Raw genomic sequence first — 23,970 nt, forward strand, 5'->3', positions numbered from 1 at the left:
ATTTCATTTGTACATACTTTTTTTTTTTTCTTTATATCCGAAAAAGGCGACATGTTTCCTTTCGGTTAACCGACGTTTCGGATGACCGGCTTTCGGATAATCGACGCTCTACTGTACTTGAATGGAAAATAAAATAAAATGGGCACTAATTATGATTCCTAAAATTCAAAAGAATCAAATCAGTTAGTGGATTTTCTTCCAAATTACGGTTGTATGGTCGAAATCGATTACTGTAACATTAGAATCAGCAGGAAGCGTAGAAATATATGAAATAATAATTTTTGGTACAAGAATCACAATGGTGCTAAATTTCATGGTAATTGTTACATATTTTGGTCCTTGTCCTTTTATCGCATTCCAGCCACATAACTAGGCACCAAACATACATAAATATGTGCTTGCATGAGGGCCTAGTTTTGAAAGCCAACATTTTGGAAATTCCCCAACTTCCTTTACATCAAAGTATGCAGTTGTACACACATTTCTGCACAGACCTGCATACATAGCGCTGACATTCGCAGGCAATCTTGCTACCTTGCCACTTGCAACCGAGTCGAATTTTCCATTGCATGTCAGTGCGATGTTGCACGAGAGTCATGGCCGTGTGCCTGAAACAAGAAAGTTGTTCTTTTTTGCGCTCTTCTTGGGCTTAGTATTTTTCAATGTTAGCAATAAAAAATGCAGGCGAAATAGAAAAAAAAAAAAAAAAACGTAGCACGTAAGCGAGTGCAGCGCCGGCATAAATGAAATATGAATGCGGTGCCGGTTGAGAAGACGTCGTGCCTTATGAAGTTACTAAATACGAGTAGACTTTGAAAGAGTTCTGTTACTTCCTTTGGCCTTTATGGCGTATGTGTGTATGCCAAAGTATTGCTTTTGGGCATACGTGCCTGTATTCACTTTAAGTATCTAAATCAAAATCGAAAATGTACGATAAGGTCAAAGGAAAGTTGGCTTTAAAAATTCACAACATACAATTTTAGAATATTGATGAAGCTTACTTTAGATTTTCAGTGTATTTGGCTAGATAAATATTTGAATAGCATGCGGCCGTACATATGTACACCTGTGTTCACAATAATAAGTGTGTGAGATATTGCAAAGTTTTGATTATTTATTTATTTCGTATATATAATAATTTTTTGTTTTTATTTATTTATAAAAATATGTTTTATACGACAATAAAATCCACATAACTCAAAGTTTCTAATTTTGCAAAAAACTATACAAAAATTACAAGTTTTAATGAAAATCAAAAAAATTTGTAATACAAGTAATATTTTTTTTATTTTTTATTAAATTTTCATGACGACTAGTTACAAAATATTTAAAACTAACGAGCAATTTGTAGTGAGTTTGTATAAAACAAATTAGTATTGGGATTATATTAGATTGTATTTGTGGAGGGTCGGACAAGTCCAAGCACTCAGCCAGGAGACCATTGTACTACACTCGGATAGATTTTAGTAGAAAGATTAGAAGGATAGGAAAGATACCTAAAAAGTGGGTGGTAAGACGGATAAATTAGTTTGAGGTGACTCTTCCACAAATCTCTTGGATTCATTGATGAATCTTAAGAGATCCGGAAGAGGAAGAGTATGAACTTTATCCATACTTAGTGCATCGCAACCCCATATCCTAAGTCTGATTCTGGAAAATGCAGGACAAAGAAAATGATATGCAGTGTCGTCATTCTTAAGACCGGATAGGCATATCGGGCTGTCTACGACCCCCTTCGACTTGTCGAGGAATACAGCAGAGCATCTGTTTTTCTTTTCAAATGCATTCTCGATTTCTCGAAGAATCCTATAGATTTGGTCAATAGTAAAATGTTTAGTGTGGAGTCCAAATTGGTGTCCAGGAATTATATTTTCTTTCAATTATGCTATTAACTCGTTTTTTTCATTTTTCCAAAAATTTTAAGGGAATTTTCAAAAAATTGAATTTTTTTTTGCATTTTCTTAAAGTATAATATCTTAAAAATACTGCGTGAAAATTTGAACTGGATCCGACAAATACTTTTCGAGTTATTCAACAATTATGAAAGGGCCCTCGGGCTCGGGCTCGTGCTCTGGCAAAAACTATGTTTTTTGAACTGGTCATCACTGTAATTTAAAAACCGCTTGGTGGTTTTCAATAAAATTTAGACTGCTTTTGAAAAAAATAAAAAACGTGCCTGATCAAAGGATTTTTTCTCTTCAAAAATTTCGATTTTTTTTTAAATAGTTAATTGCCGTTTTTTCTCGAAAGTCTGAAAAATATATGAACCTCCAAGGACTTGTGATCACCGCAAGGGACTTCTGGAAAAACGGGCTCCACACAAACAGCGATAACTTTTATTGTACAATAAATTTTTTTTTTTTGAAATTTTGCTAAAGTCAAGTCGACACATGATGCATTAATGCTACGTTTTTATTTTTGTAAAATAAAGCAATTGACTAGCAAAAAGAAAAAATTTTTTGAAAATCATCATTTTTTGGGGCCTCTGACTACCCCTAATCCTATAAATCAACTGTAAGTATGTAGTTTTCATATAAATATAAGTGAATATATATATAAGTAAAGAAATAAATCGATATATGTACTTAGCATATATTTTGTCAGCTAAATTTAAATGAGTTTGATTGGCATTTAATTGAAAATCGTAATAATTACCACTTAATGTAAGGCATAGAGTGAAGAGCAGCGTGAAAAATGACTTCTGTAGCGACTCCATCGCGCGCGATATTTTCCTGCAACAAGTATCGAGTTTTCTCTGGCGATGCTGGGGGTTGATAGCTGGGGGCGCCACTTGAAAATCCTTCACTGAAAGCTTTTAATATGCAAATGCGTTTCTTTCTCGATTAGTTTTTCTTCTATTGTTGTTGCTATTGTCACTTGGCGCTGAACAATGTGCTTATGTTGTGTGAGTGGTTGTGGTTGTGGATGATAATCAACTATAAATTGCGCTTAAAACTTGGATGGTTGTTACGACGTTGGCTTTCAATTCAATTTATGTATGAATTTCATGTACAATGAGTAGATTTGTTAGCACATTAAGGTACGAAAAGTAGTTTATATGTATTATATATTTGTTGTTTTTGTTTTTTTTTTACTTTTCCTTTCTAAGTTATATCACAGTGAGGGGCGAATTAGCACAAGATTTTTTCTAATAAAATTTTTTTTCGTTTAATTAATTTTTTTTTCTTTTAATTTAATTGTTTTCATTTTATTAAATTTTTTTCAATTGAATTTTTTTTCTTTTAAATTAATTTTCTTTTAATTTCACTTTAAAGTACAACTGGCACGTTTTTTTTTCCTAGTTATATTCTACAATTATTCCGCTCTCGTATGTGTGGGTGCATATAATTTTTATAGCTGTACAAATGTCAATTTAAATACACTACATCTCATTAAAGCTCACAAGAATTTGTTATGCGTGGAATTTAATGATGACACTGTCGAAATATTTATGTGCGCCTCAGCGTCGCTCTGCAAATGGCGCTGAGTGGTGCGACAGGGCGTATGGATCTCGTTGCTGTGACTTTCGTTATTGCGCTTCTGTGATTTGTGTGTTGGCTTTGTGAATTTCGCCACCCCCGCAATTACCTGCGCGCAATAAATTATTCAATTTCTATAAATTAGATGCCAACAATGCGAATGCAGTACGGCGACAGACAACCTAAAGAAATTTTTGTTTATTCGTTAGTTTCTTCTAAGTTGTGTTTTTTTTTTCTCATTACTTTCTTTTTTGTCACTGGTGGTTATTTGGTTTTTGTTTTCCTATTCTTGGCATTCATCCTATTCACTGCGCGTTAGAATATTTGTTATATTTTTTACGTTGGTAATATTGGCTGGCTGGTTGGTCGGTTGGTTGTCGTTGTGGTTGTGATATTTTTGCACTTTTATTTTACTTTTTGCAGGCGGCGCTGCGTTATTGCGGTTTTCTTGGCTGCTGTTCTAGTAGCTACTACTACTAAAATTCAATGGAGCCAATGCAAAGCAGGCGCTCGCTTCTGCAGCAGCAACTGCCACACTCTTTGCGGTTGCAATGCAGCTGTGAGCAGAGCCAGCCGAATATCAGATTTCTTTTATTTTGTTTTTATTATTTTGTCAATGGCACTGCAATCACTGCCGTTAAAGCTGAACAGCACAAAAGGGAACACTGTGAAGAGTCTGTGGTATATTTGCAGGGACTAAGGAATATTTATGACCCTGAGATTAACAGAGAAACTAAAATTAAAATCAGAGTATTTGTTGGGCTTGCCATTCGCTGTATGAAAAAATAGTGAATTCTGCGATGAAACGATAGAGCAGGGAAAACATGAAGAAATACATAAAGAAGTGTTTAACTTTAGGCAAAACCGAACTTTATATACTCAGCGTATGCTTTAGTGAAGTATTAGCAGCTTTGTAATCCTGGCCTTCGGAGAATGTGAGACAAAACTGAACAGTGTTGCAAAACACAACAAAGTTAGTCTTATTTGGGTGCCTGGACATTGTGGTATTACAGGGAATGAGTTAGCTGATAAACTGCCTAATGAAGCCTCTGCAAGTATGCCACTAGGCCCTGGACATCCTCTAGGTGTCAATTCCGCATCGATTCAACTATGGACGACCACATGAGGTCTACCCATAGAGGACGTTGGTCTGAGTTGAACTCGTGCAGAGTAGCCAAGTGCTTTGTGCAAGCACCAAACAGGAAAATAGCGACCTTTCTTCTAAAACTCAACAGAAAGGACCTGAGAGTACTGCTGCGTGTAATCAAAAGGCACAACGTTCGTGGTCAGCATATGGTTACCATGGGGGTCGTAGACAGCCCGATATGCCTATCCTGTCTTAAGAATGACGACACTGCAGATCATTTTCTCTGTAGCTGTCCTGCATTTTCCACAATTAGACTGGGATATTGGGTTGCGATGTACTGAGTATGGATAAAGTTCATACTCTTCCTCTTCCGGATCTCTTAAAATTCATCAATAACTCCAAGAGATTTTTGGAAGAGTGACCTCAAACTAATTTATCCATTTTTACCATCCACCTTTTATCTTTCCTATCTCTATTCTTTCTACTGATATCTATCCGGGTGTAGTACGATGGTCTACTGACTGAGTGCTTCGACTTGTACGAGAGAGGATCAATAAGTACCCGTGTTTGATGACAGAGGGCGTTCCTGAGGGAAGTAGGTGTTAGCATCGTGTGCTGCCGTCTACCAAACGACAGTAAAACAAATTTCAGACTGATTGATAACCTAGTTTGGATTTGGCAGATATTCGAGTAAGACGACTAATTGATTTCGTGATTTTCGCTAAGTTGGAAAAAGAGCAGCATCGTTCGGTAATTCGCTTTTTGTTTCTGGATGGGCAAAAAATGCGAGTAGATAAAACCAAAGTTGCATGCTGTCTATGGGGACGCTTCGCCATCTATGACCAAAGTTAGGCATTGGTTCAACGAATTTAAACGCGCGCGAACATCCGTTTTTGATACGGAGCGACCAGGACGCCCGGCAGACGTGGTTACCGAGGAATTCATTCAAAAAGTCCACGACATGATTCTCGCTGATTGACGAACGAAAGTGCGCGAAGTAACAAAGGCTATAGGTGTGTCGACCGGAACGGCAGTTAATAGCTTACATGATAAGTTGGCGATGAAAAAATTATCGGCCCGTTGCGTGCCCCGATTATTCACGGTGGACAACAAGCGGATGCGGCTGTTAACATCGAAGCAGTTTGTGGAGCAATTTAAGCGAGATCTGAAGGAATTTTTGCATCGAGTTGTCATCAGTGATGAAACCTGGTTTCATCATTACACACCATAAACTAAGCAACGATCAAAACAATGGATTTCTCCCTGTGAATCTGCTTCAAAAAAGGAAGAAGACAGTCCCATCGGAAGGAAAGGTCATGGCGACGATTTTTCGGCATACGAACGCCGTCATCCTCATGGATTTTTTAGAAAAAAGAAGAAAGATCACTGGACTGGATATTACAGTGAGTTATTGGACCGCTGTGACCAAAAATGAAAGGAGACGGGGCCGCATTTAGCGAAAGAGAAGGTGCCGTTTCACTACGATAATGCGTCAGCACAGTCATCCGGAGTTGTTGCCGCCAAACTGCGTGAGTTGCGTTACGAATTTCTGCCGCCCTTCCCATATTTACTCGATCTGGCTCCCTGTAACTTTTTCTTGTTCCCTAACATGAAAAAATGGCTCGCGGGAAAAAATGTGGTTCAAACGAGGAAATCATCGTGAGACGTATTTTGGAGAGTTCGACAAATCCAATTTTTTAGAGGGGTTAAAAAAATGGCCGGAGTATTCGGAAAAATGTATCTTTCTAAAAGGGGACTAAGTTGAAAAATTTTTTTTTTTTTAATTGTGTCTTCATTTCTAACTCGGATACTTATTGAACCTACCTCGTATAATAGGTTAGGTTAGGTTTCGTTGCGGCAAGCGAAACAATGCGTAGCTCCGGACAGAGGAATTTCTGATAAGCTATTGTACTTTCAGCAAAGTAAACTTAAGACTTTTAACTGGTTGCTTTACGAGCCAATGCAGTCGAATGGGTTGGTGCGCGACTACCACCCGTAAGTGCGTAGGTTCGAATCTTCGTGCATGAAACACCAAAACTTATAGAAAAGTCTTTTCTATTGGGTATGGGAATAAGTTTCCGTCCTTCCTCAGCCGAAGTTACGCATTATTTAAATAATGTGAAGTATGTGCCATTGGAAGCTATAACTTTACTCTATATCTCAGGCAGCATACGGATTCCTCTGACGAAAAATTCGACTTCTTTTGACTTGATCCATTCATTGAGCCAGTCTGCGATGCTCTCGTAACAAGTGAACCGTTCTCCAATAAGGGCTGACGCAACAGATTGTAGTCCAAAGGTGCAATGTCTGGGGAATACGGCAGATGGGGCAAGATTTCCCAATTCAGTCCCTCTAAATATGTATGGACCGATTTAGCAAAGTGTGGTCTGGCATTGTCATGCAGCAAAATTAGTTTGTCATGTCTACCGTCTACCGTCCCATTCTGGCCGCTTTTCTTTGAGAACTCGATTCAAACGCATTAGCTGCAGTCGGTAAGGATCGAGAGTGATGGTTTCAGATAGTCCAAGGAGTTCAAAATAGATGAAACTCTTCTAATCACACCAGATGCATAACATAACTTTTGAAACATGAATATTTTTTTCGTTGTCAGTGGACCTGGTTCACCTGGCAGGCTCCAACATTTTAGACGCTCGACATTCTGTATCACCATTGACGATGCGATGCAGAAAACCTTTACTTTTCTGTCGTTCAAGAAGCATCTCACACGTCACCAAACATCTCTCGATATCCCTCTTTTTCAATTGATGTGACACCCAGTTACCTGCTGTCCCATTTCCATCGCATGGAAACGTTTACCGACGGTTGATCTGTCAACATCCAACTCTTTAGACATATCATCAAGGGTTCGACATGCGTATTCATCCAATAAGTGGACACTACGAGTATCTTCGAATTTTTCCAGTGCCCCTTCGCTTGTTCGACTTTTATCACTCACGTCGAAATTGCCACTTTGGAAATGTCGAAACCACTCTTTATGTAGCTTGATTACCGTAAATATTGAGCAATATATGTACCTATGACACGTTTCAGCTGCACTTTTTTTCTAAAGGTAATAATGAAGCATAACTCCCCGCTCCCCTGCTTTTTTCGGGACGAACGCAGACATTTTTGGCGTCAAAAATAGTATAAATAGTAAAGCGAACACAAAAATAGTATTGTAAGGTAATTTTACCTTTATATAACCGAAAAAGAAAAACGCACGTTTCCACTGCTCGGTTGCTTTATTTCAACCGGTTTTCTAATTGTCATTTTAACAACAAATACACCACCGACTAACTTTGCTTTTAACATGCTTTCTCCTTCTGAGGTAGAGGTTTTAAATTACATTGCTGAGAGTCCTGAAACTGTAGAAGAAGCTTTGTCTTCGCCAGAACGTGAATATTGGGAGGAAGCTATGCAAATAGAGTTCGATTCGCTTACTAAAAATAATACGTGGGTTTTGGTGGACCGACCAAAACATAAAAACGTCATTGGTTGTAGGTGGGTGTTCACCAAGAAGCGAAAACCATGTGGTCGTATCGAAAAGTACAAAGCGAGATTGGTAGCTCAGGGGTGCTCCCAAAGGCGCAACATTGATTACACCGAGACTTACGCACCTGTTGTACGACATTCGACCATTCGATTGTTGTTAATCATGTCGATGTAGTATCAGCTTATTTAAATGGTGATTTAAACGAAGACGTCTTCATGGTACAACCATTAGCGTTTGAAAGTTCAAGATACCCCAACAAGGTGTGCAAATTAATTAAACCCATCTACGGTCTTAAACAGGAAGGCCGCGAGTGGAACAAAAAGATCTCCGAAATCCTCACGACTATGGGCTTCAAAAGATGTCAAGCGGATAGTTGTGTATATTTTAAGAGGGAGTATAGTTCCATGTGTCTTATTGGTTTGTACGTAAATGATATGCTGTTAGCTTGCTCTAATGTAGGGCAGACGAAAATTATTTTAAAGCAGCTAAATGAGTTTGTTGAAGCTGTAGATAAAGGGCCGGTATCGTTTTATTTAGGTATGGAAATAGAGAGAGATGCATCTACTGGCACAATATCAATTCATCAAGAACATTATGTGAATCAGCTACAGCAACTACACCTTGGGTTGATGGCACGGTACTCGAGAAGTGTGAGAAGCAGTGTAAAGATATTGACGCGATGCGATACCAAAATTTAATCGGAGGGTTGATGTACCTGGCGGTAATATCTAGGCCAGATATCGTCCATGTTGTAGATGGGGTATGACGGATACATAAATGAACCTACGAACATGCATTGCGATAATCAAAGTGCACAATTTTTGCTGAAGAACCCGATGGTGCACAAGCGCAGTAAACACATAGATTTAAGATTTCATTACGTCCGTGAGTTGTTTGAAATAAAGCAACCGAGCAGTGGAAACGTGCGTTTTTCTTTTTCGGTTATACAAAGGTAAAATTACCTTACAAGTATCAGCAGCGACACCTCTTTTACAAGGGCGGAAACTTATACCTATACCATAATAAAATAGGATTTTTTTTATATATTGATTAATTTTTTATTTTTTATTTAATTTAGGTTTAATTTTTTTATAAAACGTCTTTCTAAATTTTTATTTTTTTTTATTAATTTTAGTTTTAAATTTTGTAAAAAATTGTTTTCTAAATTTTCTATTAAATTTATATTTTTTATTAAACTTTAAATTTTTTATTAAATTTTGTAAAATTTTTTAATTTAATTTAGTTTTAAATTTTTTATAGAATTTTTTTCTAAATTTTATTTTTTTATTAATTTAAGTTTTTGAACTTTTTATAAAATTTTTTTCTAAATTTTAAATTTTTTATTAAATTTATATTATTATTAAATTTTTAATTTTTTATTAAATTTATATTTTTTATTATACTTTTTATTGAATTTGGTTTTAAATTTTTTATAAATTATTTTTCTAAATTTAAAATTTTTTATTAAATTTTGTATTCAATTTATATTTTTTATTAATTTTTCTATTATTTTTTATTATTTATAGGTGTAAAAGTTTTATAAAATATTTTCTAAATTTTAATAGTTTTATTAATTAAGTTTTAAATTTTTTATAAAATTTTTTTCTAAATCTTAAATTTTTTATTAAATTTATATTTTTTAAATTTAAATTAAAAAGAAAACAATTCTTAATTTTAAATTTTCTACTAAATTTATATTTTTTGTTAAATTTCAATGTTTTACTAAATTTTGTATTCAATTTTTAATTTAACTTAGTTTTAAAATTTTTATAAAATATTTTCTAAATTTTAATTGTTTTATTAATTTAAGTTTTAAATTTTTTATAAACATTTTTTCTACATTTAAATTTTTTTTTAATTTACATTTTTTATTCTTAAAATTTTTCATTAAATTTTGTATTGAATTTATATTTTTTATTAAATTTTCTATTTAATTTAGTTTTAAATTTTTTATAAATTTTTTTTCTAAATTTAAAGCTTTCTATTAAATTTATATTTTAGTAAATTCATATTTTTTATTATATTACATTTTTTATTAAATTTAGTTTTACATTTTTTATAAAATTTTATTCTAAATTTTAAATTTTTTATTAAATTTATATTTTTTATTAGCTTTTTTACTAATTTTTGTAATAATTTTAGTTTTAAATGTTTTATAAAACGTTTTTCTAAATTTTAATTGCTTTATTAATTTTAGTTTTAAACTTTTTATAAAACTTTTTTCTAAATTAAAAATTGTTTATCAAATTTACATTTTTTATTCAATTTAAAAATTTTCATTCAATTTTGTATTAAATTTATATTTTTTATTAAATTTTGTTTCCAATTTTTTATTCAATTTTTGATAAATTTTTTAAAAACTTTTTCATAAATTTTTTTTTATGAAAATTTGCATTAAATTTTGTATTAAATTTTTTATTAAATTTTGTATTAAAATTTTTATTAAATTTATTATTAAAGTACAAATTATTTAGTAAAGTTAAAATGAATCAATATATTACAAATTTTCCTATTTTATTACATTATGCCAGTTTTTATTACTTTCCAGCTACAGCTCTTGCGCCTGATTGGATGGTAATTGAGTGTCCTTCAGTCAGCCTGTCGTTGCATTACATTGATTGCTCAGCCTATAGGTTTTGCTGTTACTGTCAATCAGCTAACCTCGTCGACGATGGTGCTGCTGTTTTTTGTTTTTTTGCTTCTTTTTTGTTTGTTTTTCGTTCAACCCAACAAGCAGCTGCAGTGGCAGCAGCGAAAATGCGTGCGGCACGCGCTTAGTTATATTTAATTGATTTTTTCTAACACCCTTTTGTCGCCTGCAAAAATATGTGACCTTTTCCCTCTCTGCCCTTTCAACAAATTTTATTTATTTTTCCCTTCATCAGTTCAAATACTTATTTGGCCCTAATAGCACAGCTGTACGTAGTTATGTGTGAGCACTTTCCCCAAAAAGTGTTTTGAGGACTGGCCTGGCTGTTCACTTTTGTCGAAAATGCATGACCCTGAGTTGTGTGGCTTACCGCAACCACCGTGTGACCGCTTTTACTGCGATTTTTTGTTTGTTTTATCTACAATATTAACTGTAATTGTTCTTTGTGCTTTTAGTTTTTCCACCAAATATTTGCTGCGTGCGCGAAATTACTCAAATGCCAAACAGAATGCGAGTTTATTGCAGGCAGGTGACTACCACAACAACAACAACAGCAACAACAAACACAACAACAACACCAATGAACGAATTAAATCACATGAATATTTCCTAAGGAGCGTACACGAACACAACTCGAATACATACAGACAAACAAGACGACTTTTTAAGGAGCAAACGCGTGGTGTAGGAAGAAGTTGAGGACTGCAAACCATTGAAATAGTGAGCGCTAAAAGAAATGCTTGCAGCACAAGCGCACACAGACACACACATAAGCAGAGAGTAATGATTTTCACTTTTCTTAAATTTTAGAATTTCTTTTTTGTTTTAATTCTTGTTTTCTAAAGCTTTTATTTATTAATTTTTTTTAAACGCGCGCGTTTGCTACCCATCCAACGCATCAAGTCCTTTCGAAAACGTCCAATTGGGGCGAAGCTTGAACAGAAACTGACTGCTATTGCTGCTGGTCGTAAGTTATGTGCTTTGGGATGCCGTTATTCTCTGACACGACCGTCTCAGGCGCTCGATGCCGACCGCATCCGAGTCATGAACAAAAAAAAAATCGTATTCGCTGCTGCCAACATGTCGCATGCAGGTTGCAGTGAATTCACCGTTGTGCCCAAGCAGTGGAAGGTGTGTGGGTGGGGGTGGAAAGCTCAATAAGCGCTAAAATTAACACACGCACACACTAACTTAGCGCTTTATGTTTTGTTACATTGCAAGTGATTTTGGCGCTGTTATTTGCAGAGTCTTTTCACAGAAGCCATCGCTGGTGCGTGCAGCTTTTTGGGTTACCTCAACAGAAAAAAAGCTTTACACTTTCGTATTTGTCAATAGGCACTTCAACGTTATACCTGCAGTTATTTATTAAATTTTACTTCCTTGCTATGAGAAATTGTTTAATATGGAAAGGAACTAAAATTTGCGCTATCCCTCTATTGGTGAAAGTTTGACTGGTTACTTTTAAACGATTTAAATGCGATAATTGGCACAAGTTGCAGGATCACTCATCTTATGGATTGGGCAGAGCGCATTTACATAAATTCCGTTCGGCAGGCAAGCTTTCATCCTACCTTATTTTGCATAGAAAAACTTCTGCAATGACGGTTAAGGTAAGGCTAACTTTTCCGCGTGTGTGCCGATCGTCCAGTGACCGGTAAACACAGCTACGAGATTGGAAACTGAATTGCGTGGACTACTCAGGATTTTCTGAGTCCTATGATTATTGTATTGGTGCCACAGGGATTTCAAAATAGCAGACGAAGAAATGGAACTCCAAATCTTCTGTATTTTCCTGAGAAATAAGTTTTGCGCTTCCTCTTTAACAACAGTCAAGGGGATGCCGATGACCGAGTGGGAGACCTCTGAAAGCAATTCAGCCGATCCCTTCCTGGCAAGCTCATCAGAAATTTCATTTACCTCCATGTTCCTATATTCTGGAACCCAGAACATAGAGACGTCGCCTGCACATTCAAGAGATTTGATCTCCTCCTTACAGGAGTTGACTTATTTGGATCTGCACCATGTCATTGGCAGAGCCTTGATCGCAGCTTGACTATCGGAAAAAATATTGATATCTCCCTCGCTCCCGCGATCCCTAAACATTGTGCATGCCTGCAGGATCGCAAGGTCTTCTGCCTGAAAAACACTATTAGCATTCGGCAGTCTTAAGGAAAAAGATAAATTGGCTGATTTAGAGGATACCCCCGCTTCAACTCCCGATTCTATCTTGGAACCGTCAGTGAAGACAGAAGTACCACTGTCGGTGCAGATTTCCCCCTCATTACAATCCTGCCTACTTGGAAAGTCAACGCCCTGGTACCACCCTCCAACTCCAGTTTGCGGATAGAGAGATCTGTACGAAATTCAGAGAAATACGATGTTAACTGCCCGAAAATGCTACCATGTCCCTTGCACTTTAAGCAGTGATTAAAATAACCTAAAAGTCGATGGGAAGTAGCTGCAAAACGACAATCAGGGCAGCACTGGGACAAGTTCTATGTGCTCCGGTGATGCCTGTACAAGCAGTCCTTTGCAGCCTTCCCAGTTTAGTGATATTATAACCCTTCTGAAGAGCTTCCCGCCAAACCAAGCATCCATAAGTTAAAATGGGCAGAACCACTACGTTGAACGTCCAAAGTACGACTTGTGTTTTGATTCACCATATTTTGCCGGGCATAGATTTGCAGGAGTAGAAAGCTATACTGGCCCTCCTTACTCGATTTTTAATGTGTGGCTTCCAATGGAGTTTGGAGTCAATTATCACTCCAAGATACCTAACTTCCGATGAAAGCGGGAGAACTTCTTCTTAATTGGCGCGATAACCGCTTACGCGATTTTGGCCGAGTTTAACAAAGCGCGCCAGTCGTTTCTTTCTCGTGCTAACCGGCACCAATTGGACACACCAAGTGAAGCCAAGTCCTTCTCCACCTGATCTTTCCAACGCAGAGGAGGCTTTCCTCTTCCTCTGCTACCACCAGCTGGTACCGCATCGAATACTTTCAAAGCCGGAGCGTTTGTATCCATTCGGACGATATGACCCACCCAACGTAGCCGCAGGATCTTTATTCGCTGCGCTATGTCTATGTTATCGTGAAGCTCATACAGCTCATCGTTCCATCGCCTGCGCTATTCGTCGTTGCCAAAGTGCAAAGGCGCAAAAATCTTACGCAGAATCTTTCTCTCGAACACTCCAAGCGTCGCTTCATCGGATGTTGTCATCGTCCAAGCTTCTGCGCCATACGTTAGGACGGGCATGATGAGAGTCTTGTAGAGTGTTAGCTTTGTTCGTCGAGAGAGGACTTTACTGCTCAGTTGACTACTTAGTCCAAAGTAGCACTTGTTGGCAAGAGAGATTCTACGTTGGATTTCAAGGCTGGGTTAAAGAAGTCACACGACAGGGCGTCACTGTGTCTGAACCTCGTTTGGTATCAAACGGCTTGGAGAGGTCCTTCCAAATTCTGACGGCGCTGCTGGTGTTGAGCAACGTCATCTTGCATAGCCGTATTAGTTTTGTGGGGATGCCAAATTCAGACATCGCGGCATACAAGTAACTCCTTTCCGTACTGTCGAATGCTACTTTGAAATCGACGAAAAGATGGTGTGTGTCGATTCTCCTTTCGTGGGTATTTTCCAAGATTTGGCGTATTGTAAATATTTGGTCGATGGTAGACTTTCCAGGTCTAAAGTCACACTGATATGGTCCAATCAGTCGGTTGACGGTGGGCTTCAGCCTTTCACACAATACGCTCGCTAGAACCTTATAGGCGATATTTAGAAGACTAATCCCGCGGTAATTGGCACAGATTGCTCTTCTTGTGGATAGGGCAGAGCACACTTAAATTCCAATTGGCAGGCATGCTTTCATCCGACCATATTTTGCATAGAAGCTGATGCATGCACCTTACCAACTCCTCGCCGCCATGTTTGAATAGCTCAGCCGGCAGTCCGTCGGCGCCCGCGGCTTTGTTGTTCTTTAGCCGTGATATTGCTATTCTCACCTCGTCATGGTCGGGTAGTGGAACGACAATTCCGTCACATTCTCTGTGACATGCTCAGCTGTCACTGTTTAACAGGTTCGAGAAGTGTTCCCTCCATAATTTAAGATTGCTCTGTACGTCAGTCACCAGTTCGCCGTCTTCGTTCTTACAGGAAAAAGAAAGCGGGAGAACGCGGTTGTTTAATTTGGGAAGTCTAAAGTGTGGGGGATTTTCGGAAAACTGCTGAGATGATAAGCTGCCTAAACAGGAGACCTTGGAGACGGTTTCACTGCGAAATGAAGAATCTGCTCCTGCAAAGATGGGCCCCATGTCAACTCTCGAGCACTGGTTTAGTGCGCAAATGTGCAAGTCGCGATGTCATTCTGGCCACGGATACATCAAGGCTCTCGAGGGAACTTCTAAAGCTAACAAAGCCACAGCTCTCTAATTTAGTAGGTATCCTTACCGGACATTGTCCGATAGGTGCCTATGCGGTGAGACTTGGAATTGCCTCAAGTCCTTTGTGCAGAAGCTGTTTTGTGGACAAGGTGGAATCATCTCAGTGCCTTTTTCTTAGCTGCCCTGCTTTCATCGGGCAAAGATTTAGACATCTGGGCTCTCACGTTTTTGCTACATTCGCAGATATAGCGGGTTTAAATATCACACACCCTGGGAAATTCATCAGTAGCTTGAAGCAGCTAATACGAACGTAAATTTGCCACCTGTATGCATGTTTCCTTTCCTTCTCCTTTCCCCCTGTATGGTATCACTTCGATGGAATTTTGTAGATTTGTCCAAGTGGGCCCCTCGCAAGGGCAGCAATTCATCCTAACCAGGGGGCTTATATTTTCAGGTAAAGAAAAGTATTGGAATTTTAGAAAAGTATTAGAATTTAAAAAAAGGGCATTACACCCATGGAATCACCCTATAAGACATTGGTACTTTTCAAGCCTCTAACGTCTTTTGCTTTGCCATCACACTTTCATTTCATTATCTTCACACTCGATTTTAACTAAGCCAAAGTCATATCTTCAACTTTTATACATAAACATACTTACACACTTACACACACATTTAAGAAACTTTGTATGTATTTGTGTGTATTAAATTACCAGTGACGCGTTCACTTGATTAAATGACAGTAAAACACCGCGGAACCGCATTGATAAGGCAGCACACAGACTACGCCTTAGTGCTTGTAGTCAATTACGTGTGATTGTTGTTGTTATTGTAGTTACTTGCTACTCAATATTCAATCTGGCAGATGTGATATTTGATAGCAGACGCGATGCGATCGGAAGCGAACGTTCATCGTCGCCGGTCCACAATGGCCGGACGAAGACAAGGCATCCAAGGAATTTTCGTACAAAGCCAACGCAATTGAGTAGACAACCGTTTCAGTTTTGCTTCAACTTTCGATGTCGTTGGTTTCGTTCGTATGCGGAGTGTCTTAGAAAAGTGTCTTCAAGTCACCGATTATAGCTGAGAGATAACTGTGTGCGGCGCGTGTGAGTGTGTGAAATCAGATCAGCAATCAGAGCAAAGCTTATCGAGGATGGCTTGCCCGTATGCTGGAAATGGGTGCGTAGTTTGCCGGCTTATCATTTTTTTTTTTTTGTGGATTTTGAAAATTTGTGCGTTCTATATATTTTGCTTCTGATGATCTCTCTTAGATCATTGCACGATGACTCCGCACATCCATTGGGCACCGAGATCGGCATGATCTATGGCGAATACCTGATGCTGGATAAGGTTTTGAATGCACAACGAATGTTGTCGGTGGTGGATAATCGGCCTGTGCACGACGAACATCTCTTCATTGTTACACATCAAGGTCAGCCAAGTGTCTGTGTGTGTGTGTGGTATTGGCGTTAAAAATCTTTGCTTATATGTAAATATGGGGTGCAGACCTCCAAAACAAAAAAAAAAATGAGTGTTAATTTTAAAAATCTGATATATTTAAGTATTTAAGTATAGATGTTATGTAGAGAATCCAATGAGGCCCAGTAAATAGGCACCACAGCACATTTTGACGAAATTTGGGCCATGAGAACCTCTTTTCCCTTGTGGACTCCATTCAAAAGCCATTTTTGCCATGTTGCTGTTCTCTTTACGTAACGTGTGACCAATCCAGCTCTATTTTATCTTCTTGATTTCCAGATTAGTGGATATGTTGATTGTGAGAGCGTGAAGATTCTCTTTTGTGATGGTAAGTGGCCAGAAAATACGGCAGATTTTTTGGAGGCATTTATTTGAAAGCTGCACGTGCTTTACATAAGCGCCCACCAACATCTGCATCTGCACCTCCGTATTTCACTATCCCACTATAAAAATAACATACCCTATGATCAGAAAGTACCGAGAATATTTAAATAAAACAAAACAGAGTTAAATTTCACGCAAATTTATTTTATCTCCTTCAAAATATGAGCCGTCTGAAGCAACGCATATGTGCTAAGGTTTAAGGCAGCCCTCCATGCACCCTTGGTAAGCCGAAAAAGATATGGCCTTAAGCTCCTTCGTCGCATTCTCTTTGATCTCCTCTATCGGCTGACATCTTTCACGAAGTGGTAAATTCAACTTGGGAAACAAAAAGAAGTCGCACGGGGCCATATCAGGTGAATACGGTGCTTGCCCGATGGTATTTACTTGGTGTTCGATCAAACAATTCAACACAATTTCGGTTCGATGCGATGGCGCGTTATCATCATGCAAAATCTAAGAATTGTTTTTCCACATTTCCGGCCGTTTGCGATGTACAGCATCTCTCAAATGCTTCAAAACGGATAAGTAGTGACAAATGTGTGTCTCACAGTCCTGCCAACATAAGAAAAAAATATGGACCGGTTCCCACGTGCGCGGTTCGTTTAAATTAAACATTCCCGGTACTTTTTGATCATAAGGTAGGCAAAATGCTGAGCATAAGCGGTTGACTTGGTGTTGTAATTCATCCGAATGCTTAAAGGTTCTGTCACCGGTCTCTTCATGCGCATAAGTTTTAGTTCACTTTTAAGCCCACCAAAGACGCATTTTCAACAAGGGCTTCTAGTTTTTTCTTAGTGTCGTGCAGTGTGTGAGGCAGGAAACTGATATTATTTGCATAATCTAAGTCGCTCAACTCCATCCCATCCGCGGCTTCGCGATCAGTTTTCCTAAGACTCCATCCGGCACTAATATGAAATGCAGAGATGACAAAACATAGCATTGACGTACTTTCAATAGACTGAGTCTAATTTGGAAGTTGTAGTTGCATTTTTCTTTACTCAGGACGGAGGTGCACTTAGATCCAGTGGACCTGTTGTGGTACCTTTGTTACGGTTTCAATGCACTTTGAAAAAAAAAAAACCAATTTGTAAGCTTTGTAAACTTCAGAAGTCATGAACTAAGTGTGAAATAAATGGTGAAAAAAGAGAGCTTCTCTTGCCCTCGCCGGTAGCAGAATTAGTGTTTGACCGTCGCATTGTCCAGCACAACAGCTAATCTTGTTTGAACTGATGTATCTATTTACAAGGGGCTTAGCCCAGAGCTTTACGAGATTTCAATGCTATCAGCTATAAAATTCAAATTCAATTCATTCAAAAATCAACACCGAAAAACGAATTTAGCGTATGTTTTAGCCCTCCATTGATAGCCAAGCGGCTATTAAAGGAAATATGGCTTGTTGGACTAATTCGAAATGTGTTCAACAATGCAGCTCCAAAGTGGATGAACTCTGTGGAAATGGGAGAGCCGATGAAGTCACTAAGGCAAGTGTTTGCTAGCCGAGACTGGGCACGTCAGCCATGTACCCATCACTCGCCTTTCTGAAATCGGAACTAAATGAGGAAATAGCTCTGGAAAGTTAGTTGGGAATACTCAACCTCGTATAAAAACTGCCAAATTTGTGATAAGCATTTTTTATTTATCAAATTTTATTTTATCACTCTCTAGAAAATACTGCAAAATATTGGTTGGTACTGGCGGGATACTGTCTCCTGCTACATCACGCAGTAAAAATGGTATTAATTCAGAGCGATGCGTGTAACACATGCCACGAAGCCAATGCTAGCGATACTTTGGCACTGTTCTGCTCTTTGTAGGACTCGGCACATTCGCCTAGGATTAGAATATTTTCATCTTTGAAGGGTATTGTCGATAAAACGCTGAACGGCTTGCCAAATACATAGCACTGGATCCTAGAGGTCTAAATTAAATTAGATTAGATTTATGGGGGGTTGGATAAGTCCAAGCACTCAGTCAAGAAAAATAAAAACGTGGGTCGTAAGAGGGATAAATGAATCTTAAGAGATCCGGAAGAGGAAAAGTACGAACTTTATCCATACTCAGTACATCGCAACCCAATATCCCAGTCTGATTCTGGAAAATGCAGGACAGCTACAGAGAAAATGATCTGCAGTGTCGTCATGCTCAAGACAGGATAGGCATATCGGGCTGTCGACGACCCTCATGGCAGCCATATGCTGACCACAGGCGCTGTGCCCTGTGATTACACCCACCAGTACTCTCAGGTCCTTTCTGCTGAGTTTTAGGAGAAATTTCGCTATTTTCCTGTTTGATTCATTCACATAGCACTTGGCTACTCTGCACGAGTTCAACCCAGACCAACGTCCTCTATGGGTAGACCTCATGAAGTCGTCAATCCATAGTTGAATCGATGCGGAATTGACCCCTAAAAAGGGTTCAAGGCCCAGTGGCATACTTGCAGAGCCTTCATTAGCCAATTTATCAGCTAATTCGTTCCCTGTAATATTACAATGTCCAGGCACCCAAATAAGACTAACTTTGTTGTGTTTTGCAACACTGTTCAGTTTTGTCTTACATTCACCGATTAACTTCGAGGAGCAGCGTGGGTTAGCAAGGGCTTTCAGTGCAGCTTGACTACGAGGTCTAACTGAGATCTTTTTTAGAGATCAGCCAGGACCACCTAACCTAACCCAATCTTTGAATGCACAACCTTAATATTGTTGAATTGATAGACTTTGAAAGGACTACCACCATCAACAGGTATAAACAATTTTTACATTTGAAATACTTGATTTTAAAAGTAAAGCTTTGTCCAATAGGAGGGCATACTCGCTCATTTAAGAGGTGAATCAAATATCAAAGTTGAAAGGCATCCAAACTTCTAACGCAGAATTCCTTTGGTTTAGAAAGCGGATATCCCCTTTTTCTTTAATTGTCTAGTTTTTTTATTTTAAAATATGCCTTGTCTGGATGAACTATGTATGCATTAAGTTTTGGGTATAATATTTAAGTGGTCTTAGAATATCTTATGCGTGCAGCCACGGTTAGCATTTAGTCCTAGACTGTAATGCTTCTTTATATTAGTTGTTGTTTCCTTACCTTACTAGTTTACAATAGAAGCTATTTAGTATCACTAAAAAAATAAACTATTCAACTTTTCAGCTTACGAGCTATGGTTCAAGCAGATAATTTTTGAGCTCGACTCTATACGAGAAATGTTAAACATAGAGGATCTGGAAGAATCAAAGACATTGGAAATCTTGAAACGTCTCAATCGGATAGTACTAATTCTCAAGGTAAATAAATACAAATCTTTTTTTTTATTATTTCTTACACTCCTCTACAATTTTCTTTTCTCTCTCCCTATCTCTCTGCTACTCTCCTCACTTTTTCTCTCTCTCTCTCTGTCTCTCTCACTCTGCTTATTTTTCTTCCTCTGTGACAGTTGCTCGTCGATCAAGTACCCATTTTGGAGACAATGACTCCCCTCGATTTCATGGATTTTCGCAACTTTCTCGCACCTGCGTCCGGTTTTCAGAGTTTACAATTTCGTTTGATCGAAAATAAGCTCGGTGTCAAGTCGGATCAGCGTGTCAAGTACAATCAAAAATACTCAGAGGCTTTTGGCGAGGAACCGGCCGCAATGGAAGCGATTGAAAAATCAGAAAACGAGCCTTCAATGTTGGATTTAATACAGAAATGGCTTGAACGTACACCTGGCCTCGAGACGGACGGTTTTAATTTTTGGGCCAAATTCGAAGCGAGCGTTGAGAAATTCTTGGCAGAGCAAGTGCACAGGGCCATGGTGAGTTCGAAAAGCACAATGCAATTAAACAGTATGACAACTAAATTTCAATCGCTGTACTACTCCATCCATATCATCATCATCATCGCCATCATCAACATCTTTGCAGCAAGAACCCGTTGAAGCGGCACGCAACTATCGTCTCATGGACATCGAAAAGCGTCGTGAAGTCTATCGCAGCATTTTCGATCGAAATGTGCACGAGGCATTGGTGTCGCGTGGCGATCGCCGTTTCAGTTACAAAGCATTGCAAGGGGCCATCATGATTACCTTCTATCGCGATGAGCCACGCTTCAGTCAGCCGCATCAGATGCTTACGCTGTTGATGGACATCGAGTCGCTCATAACGAAATGGAGATGTAAGGAAAATTAAGTAAAAAATATTCAGTGTCCAAGTGAAGAATTGGCTTGGCACGAGATCTTTTGTTTGCTTTCATTTGCTTTGTCATCATTGGCTTTGCTTCATTTGCTTTGTTTTCAGACAATCACGTGATTATGGTGCAACGCATGATTGGTTCGCAGCAACTGGGCACAGGCGGTTCTTCTGGCTACCACTATTTGCGCTCCACACTAAGGTAATTGGATTTAAGTTTTCATTCGATTCAGTGGCTAGTAAAAATTTGATTAATGTCTGTTCGTTTACTTTGCTTTCGCAGTGATCGTTACAAGGTGTTTCTGGATCTATTCAATTTGTCCACTTTTCTTATTCCACGAGAAGATATTCCACCGCTTGACGTCTCCATGCGAAAGGAATTGATCAATTGATGTTTTATTGCATTTGAGATAAAGATAAGTGATTTAAGAAGAAATTTGTTTAATAAAAAATCGTGCTTTAGCGATGTCTCACATTTCGATTACTTAGTTGCTAAATGCTACGGTTGCTTAGATGCTACAGTTCATTGATAGTCCATTCTAATTATATTATAAAACAGGTTAGTTTATAAGAGCATACAATCGCTGGCCTACGGTATGCCAACGATATTAATTTAATCGGCCCACATAACTTTGGCCTTTTTTTGGAATCGACAAAGAAGCGGAACGATGGGGCTAAAAGTGAATACGGATAAGACGAAGCATCTTCTGTCCTCAAACAAACAGGCAGTCGTATCTGCATTCCATTTTGTGGAACAGCATCAATTCGCACGCTACAAACAGGAGAATGATTATATCTCATCCTTGTTGGGATCAATCAAGAATTTCTACGTTAGAGACGCCAACTCTAATGAGAGTTGAACTAAACGGGATTGTTCTTTGAAATTTCATTGCACTTCAATTCTTTCTGCATTTTTTCTTTTCCAAATTTTAGTTCCCAACTAAGTGCTTTGCGCCAGTGTCAAGCGATGAGTAACTACTACAGGGTCCGGCACTCGAAGTTTAACCAATTAAAAAGGCCATAAATTTAGTTTGGAAAATTACTTTTATTCAATTCAAACTAAAAAATGTGTGAAAATAATACAAAATTAGGAATCAATTTACTTTTGCGCGAAATTGCCACCTTTTGCTTGATTATGGCCTTGAGACGGTCCAGAAACGAGTCGCAAGCTGCCCGAATGTGACTTGCAGGTATTTTGGCCCACTCGCGGACAATGACTTTTTTCAGCGCCTCGAGACTGGTGAATCTTTTAGTTTGGACCTTGCTCTCCAAAATGTCCCAAAGAGAATAATCCATCGGATTCGCGTCGGGTGAATTTGAGAGCCATTGTGTGGACCTTATGAAGCGGTATGAAGTTGGTTACACTTTGAGTGCGGGACGCTGTATACTTTTCTCAGAATCTTTCTTTGATTGCACCGGATTTCAGAACCCAGACTTCGCACCCGTATGTGAGTGTAGGTCTCATGACAGTTTTCGTAGTTTTTGGTTCCTAGAAAGTAATTCCGACTTAATCAACTGTGAGTGCGCGAAGTAAGACCTATTTGCAGCTTGCATCATGTCTTGTATAGCAATAGATGCATCTTTCCGTCTGCTCAGCATAACTCCAAGATACTTAAATTCATTGACCATTTCAAAGGTGTGGTTGCCGATATGATAAGTCCTACCATCCTAGCAGATGATTCTAGGCGCCTAAGCGTTTCTTGCAGAGCCTTTTTGTTTCCGGCTATGATTACGATGTCATCCGCATAGGCACAAATTTGTGTACATTTGCAAACAATTGTGCAATCTGGATCTACAAGGTGAAACCCAAAATAAACAGGACTGAGCTGAAATAGAAATGTTCGTTCTGATAACTTCGAGTTTATTTATTCAAAATAGTCCCCTCTGGCCTCGATACACTGTTTTGCGCGATCTAAAAGCTTTTCAAAAGAGTGTAAAAAGTTTTCCTTTCATGAGAGAAGTCACAGGGAGCCACATCAGACGAATACTGTGAGTGATTGACGCTTAAAATGCGATTTCTAGTCAAAAAAAAACAGTCACAAGAGTGGACCGATGAGATGGTGCATTATCATGCCATAAGCGTCAGCTTCCTCCTTTGCGGTATTCAGGGTGAATTCGACGAATGCGATGAAACAAACGTTTCAAAACGCCAGGATAGGAAATTGCATTGTCGATTTGGCCCATTGTCACGAACTCCTTGTGGACAATTCCCTTGGAATCGTAAAAACAAATGAGCATCGACTTGATTTTTGGCTTCTCCAAACGCGATTATTTTGGTGGTGGCTCGTTTGGGGCCTTCGATTCGGATTTTTGACGGTTAGTTTCAGGTTTATGTTGGAAACCCCACGTTTCATCACCAGTTACAATGTTGTGAAGGAAGTTCTCGTATTTTCTCGCCTCTTTAATGAGGTGCGGAATGAAACGTGCACACACCTTTCGTAAGCCCAAATGATGTTTTGGAGATATTCAACTCCGATTCCGTGAATTTCAACGATGATTTCGGTTATTTTTTGATAAATTTACAAACAAATTCGATGGAGTTTTCGGTGATTGCTGATTTTGGGCGGCCCGTATGTTCACTGTCATTTATGTCCTCAGAACCATCTCTGAAACGTGTAATGAACTCATGAGCTCTGGCACGAGATATACAATTATCACCATAAACTTTTTTCACCAATTCAAATGTTTCGGTACACGTTTTACTGATTTTAAAACAAAATTTGATATTAGCTCTTTGTTCGAGACTCATTTTTGTACCGATGACACAATCTGACTTTAGCCGCAATAACTTCGCTTCCACTGAACCGAATGTCGCCAAGCTTTCACAGGAAATCAGCTAGGAATGTAACTTTCAATGAATTA

General features: G+C 38.4%; 2 protein-coding genes across 14 annotated transcripts in view; one reads left to right on the plus strand and one right to left on the minus strand.

The window, feature by feature from the left end:
• The window catches only part of LOC128857130 (uncharacterized), a 43,370-nt gene extending 31,704 nt beyond the window's left edge, over positions 1 to 11,666 (minus strand). Inside the window, exons 1-3 of one of the 13 annotated variants that reach the window (XM_054092711.1) lie at positions 11,355 to 11,666; positions 3,723 to 3,787; positions 2,656 to 3,661 (exon numbers count right to left, since the gene is read on the minus strand). In XM_054092711.1, the coding sequence (XP_053948686.1) occupies positions 2,656 to 2,716 (61 nt within the window). In that variant the 5' untranslated portion in view covers positions 2,717 to 3,661; positions 3,723 to 3,787; positions 11,355 to 11,666. Of the gene's footprint in view, positions 1 to 2,655; positions 4,195 to 11,354 lie in introns of all 13 variants that reach the window. The other 12 variants (XM_054092709.1, XM_054092713.1, XM_054092718.1 and 9 more) reach the window with 12 other exon arrangements.
• Positions 11,667 to 16,066: 4,400 nt separating this feature from the next.
• LOC128856307 (tryptophan 2,3-dioxygenase) lies at positions 16,067 to 21,580 on the plus strand. The gene is made up of 7 exons (XM_054091603.1): positions 16,067 to 16,267; positions 16,360 to 16,520; positions 20,093 to 20,226; positions 20,376 to 20,735; positions 20,845 to 21,094; positions 21,217 to 21,310; positions 21,392 to 21,580. The coding sequence occupies exons 1-7, from the start codon at positions 16,242 to 16,244 to the stop codon at positions 21,498 to 21,500; spliced, it is 1,134 nt and encodes a 377-aa protein (XP_053947578.1). The 5' UTR covers positions 16,067 to 16,241; the 3' UTR covers positions 21,501 to 21,580.
• Positions 21,581 to 23,970: the final 2,390 nt, after the last annotated feature.

Source organism: Anastrepha ludens, chromosome 3, assembly GCF_028408465.1.
Source record: "Anastrepha ludens isolate Willacy chromosome 3, idAnaLude1.1, whole genome shotgun sequence".
Taxonomy (NCBI): Eukaryota; Metazoa; Arthropoda; class Insecta; order Diptera; family Tephritidae; genus Anastrepha; species Anastrepha ludens.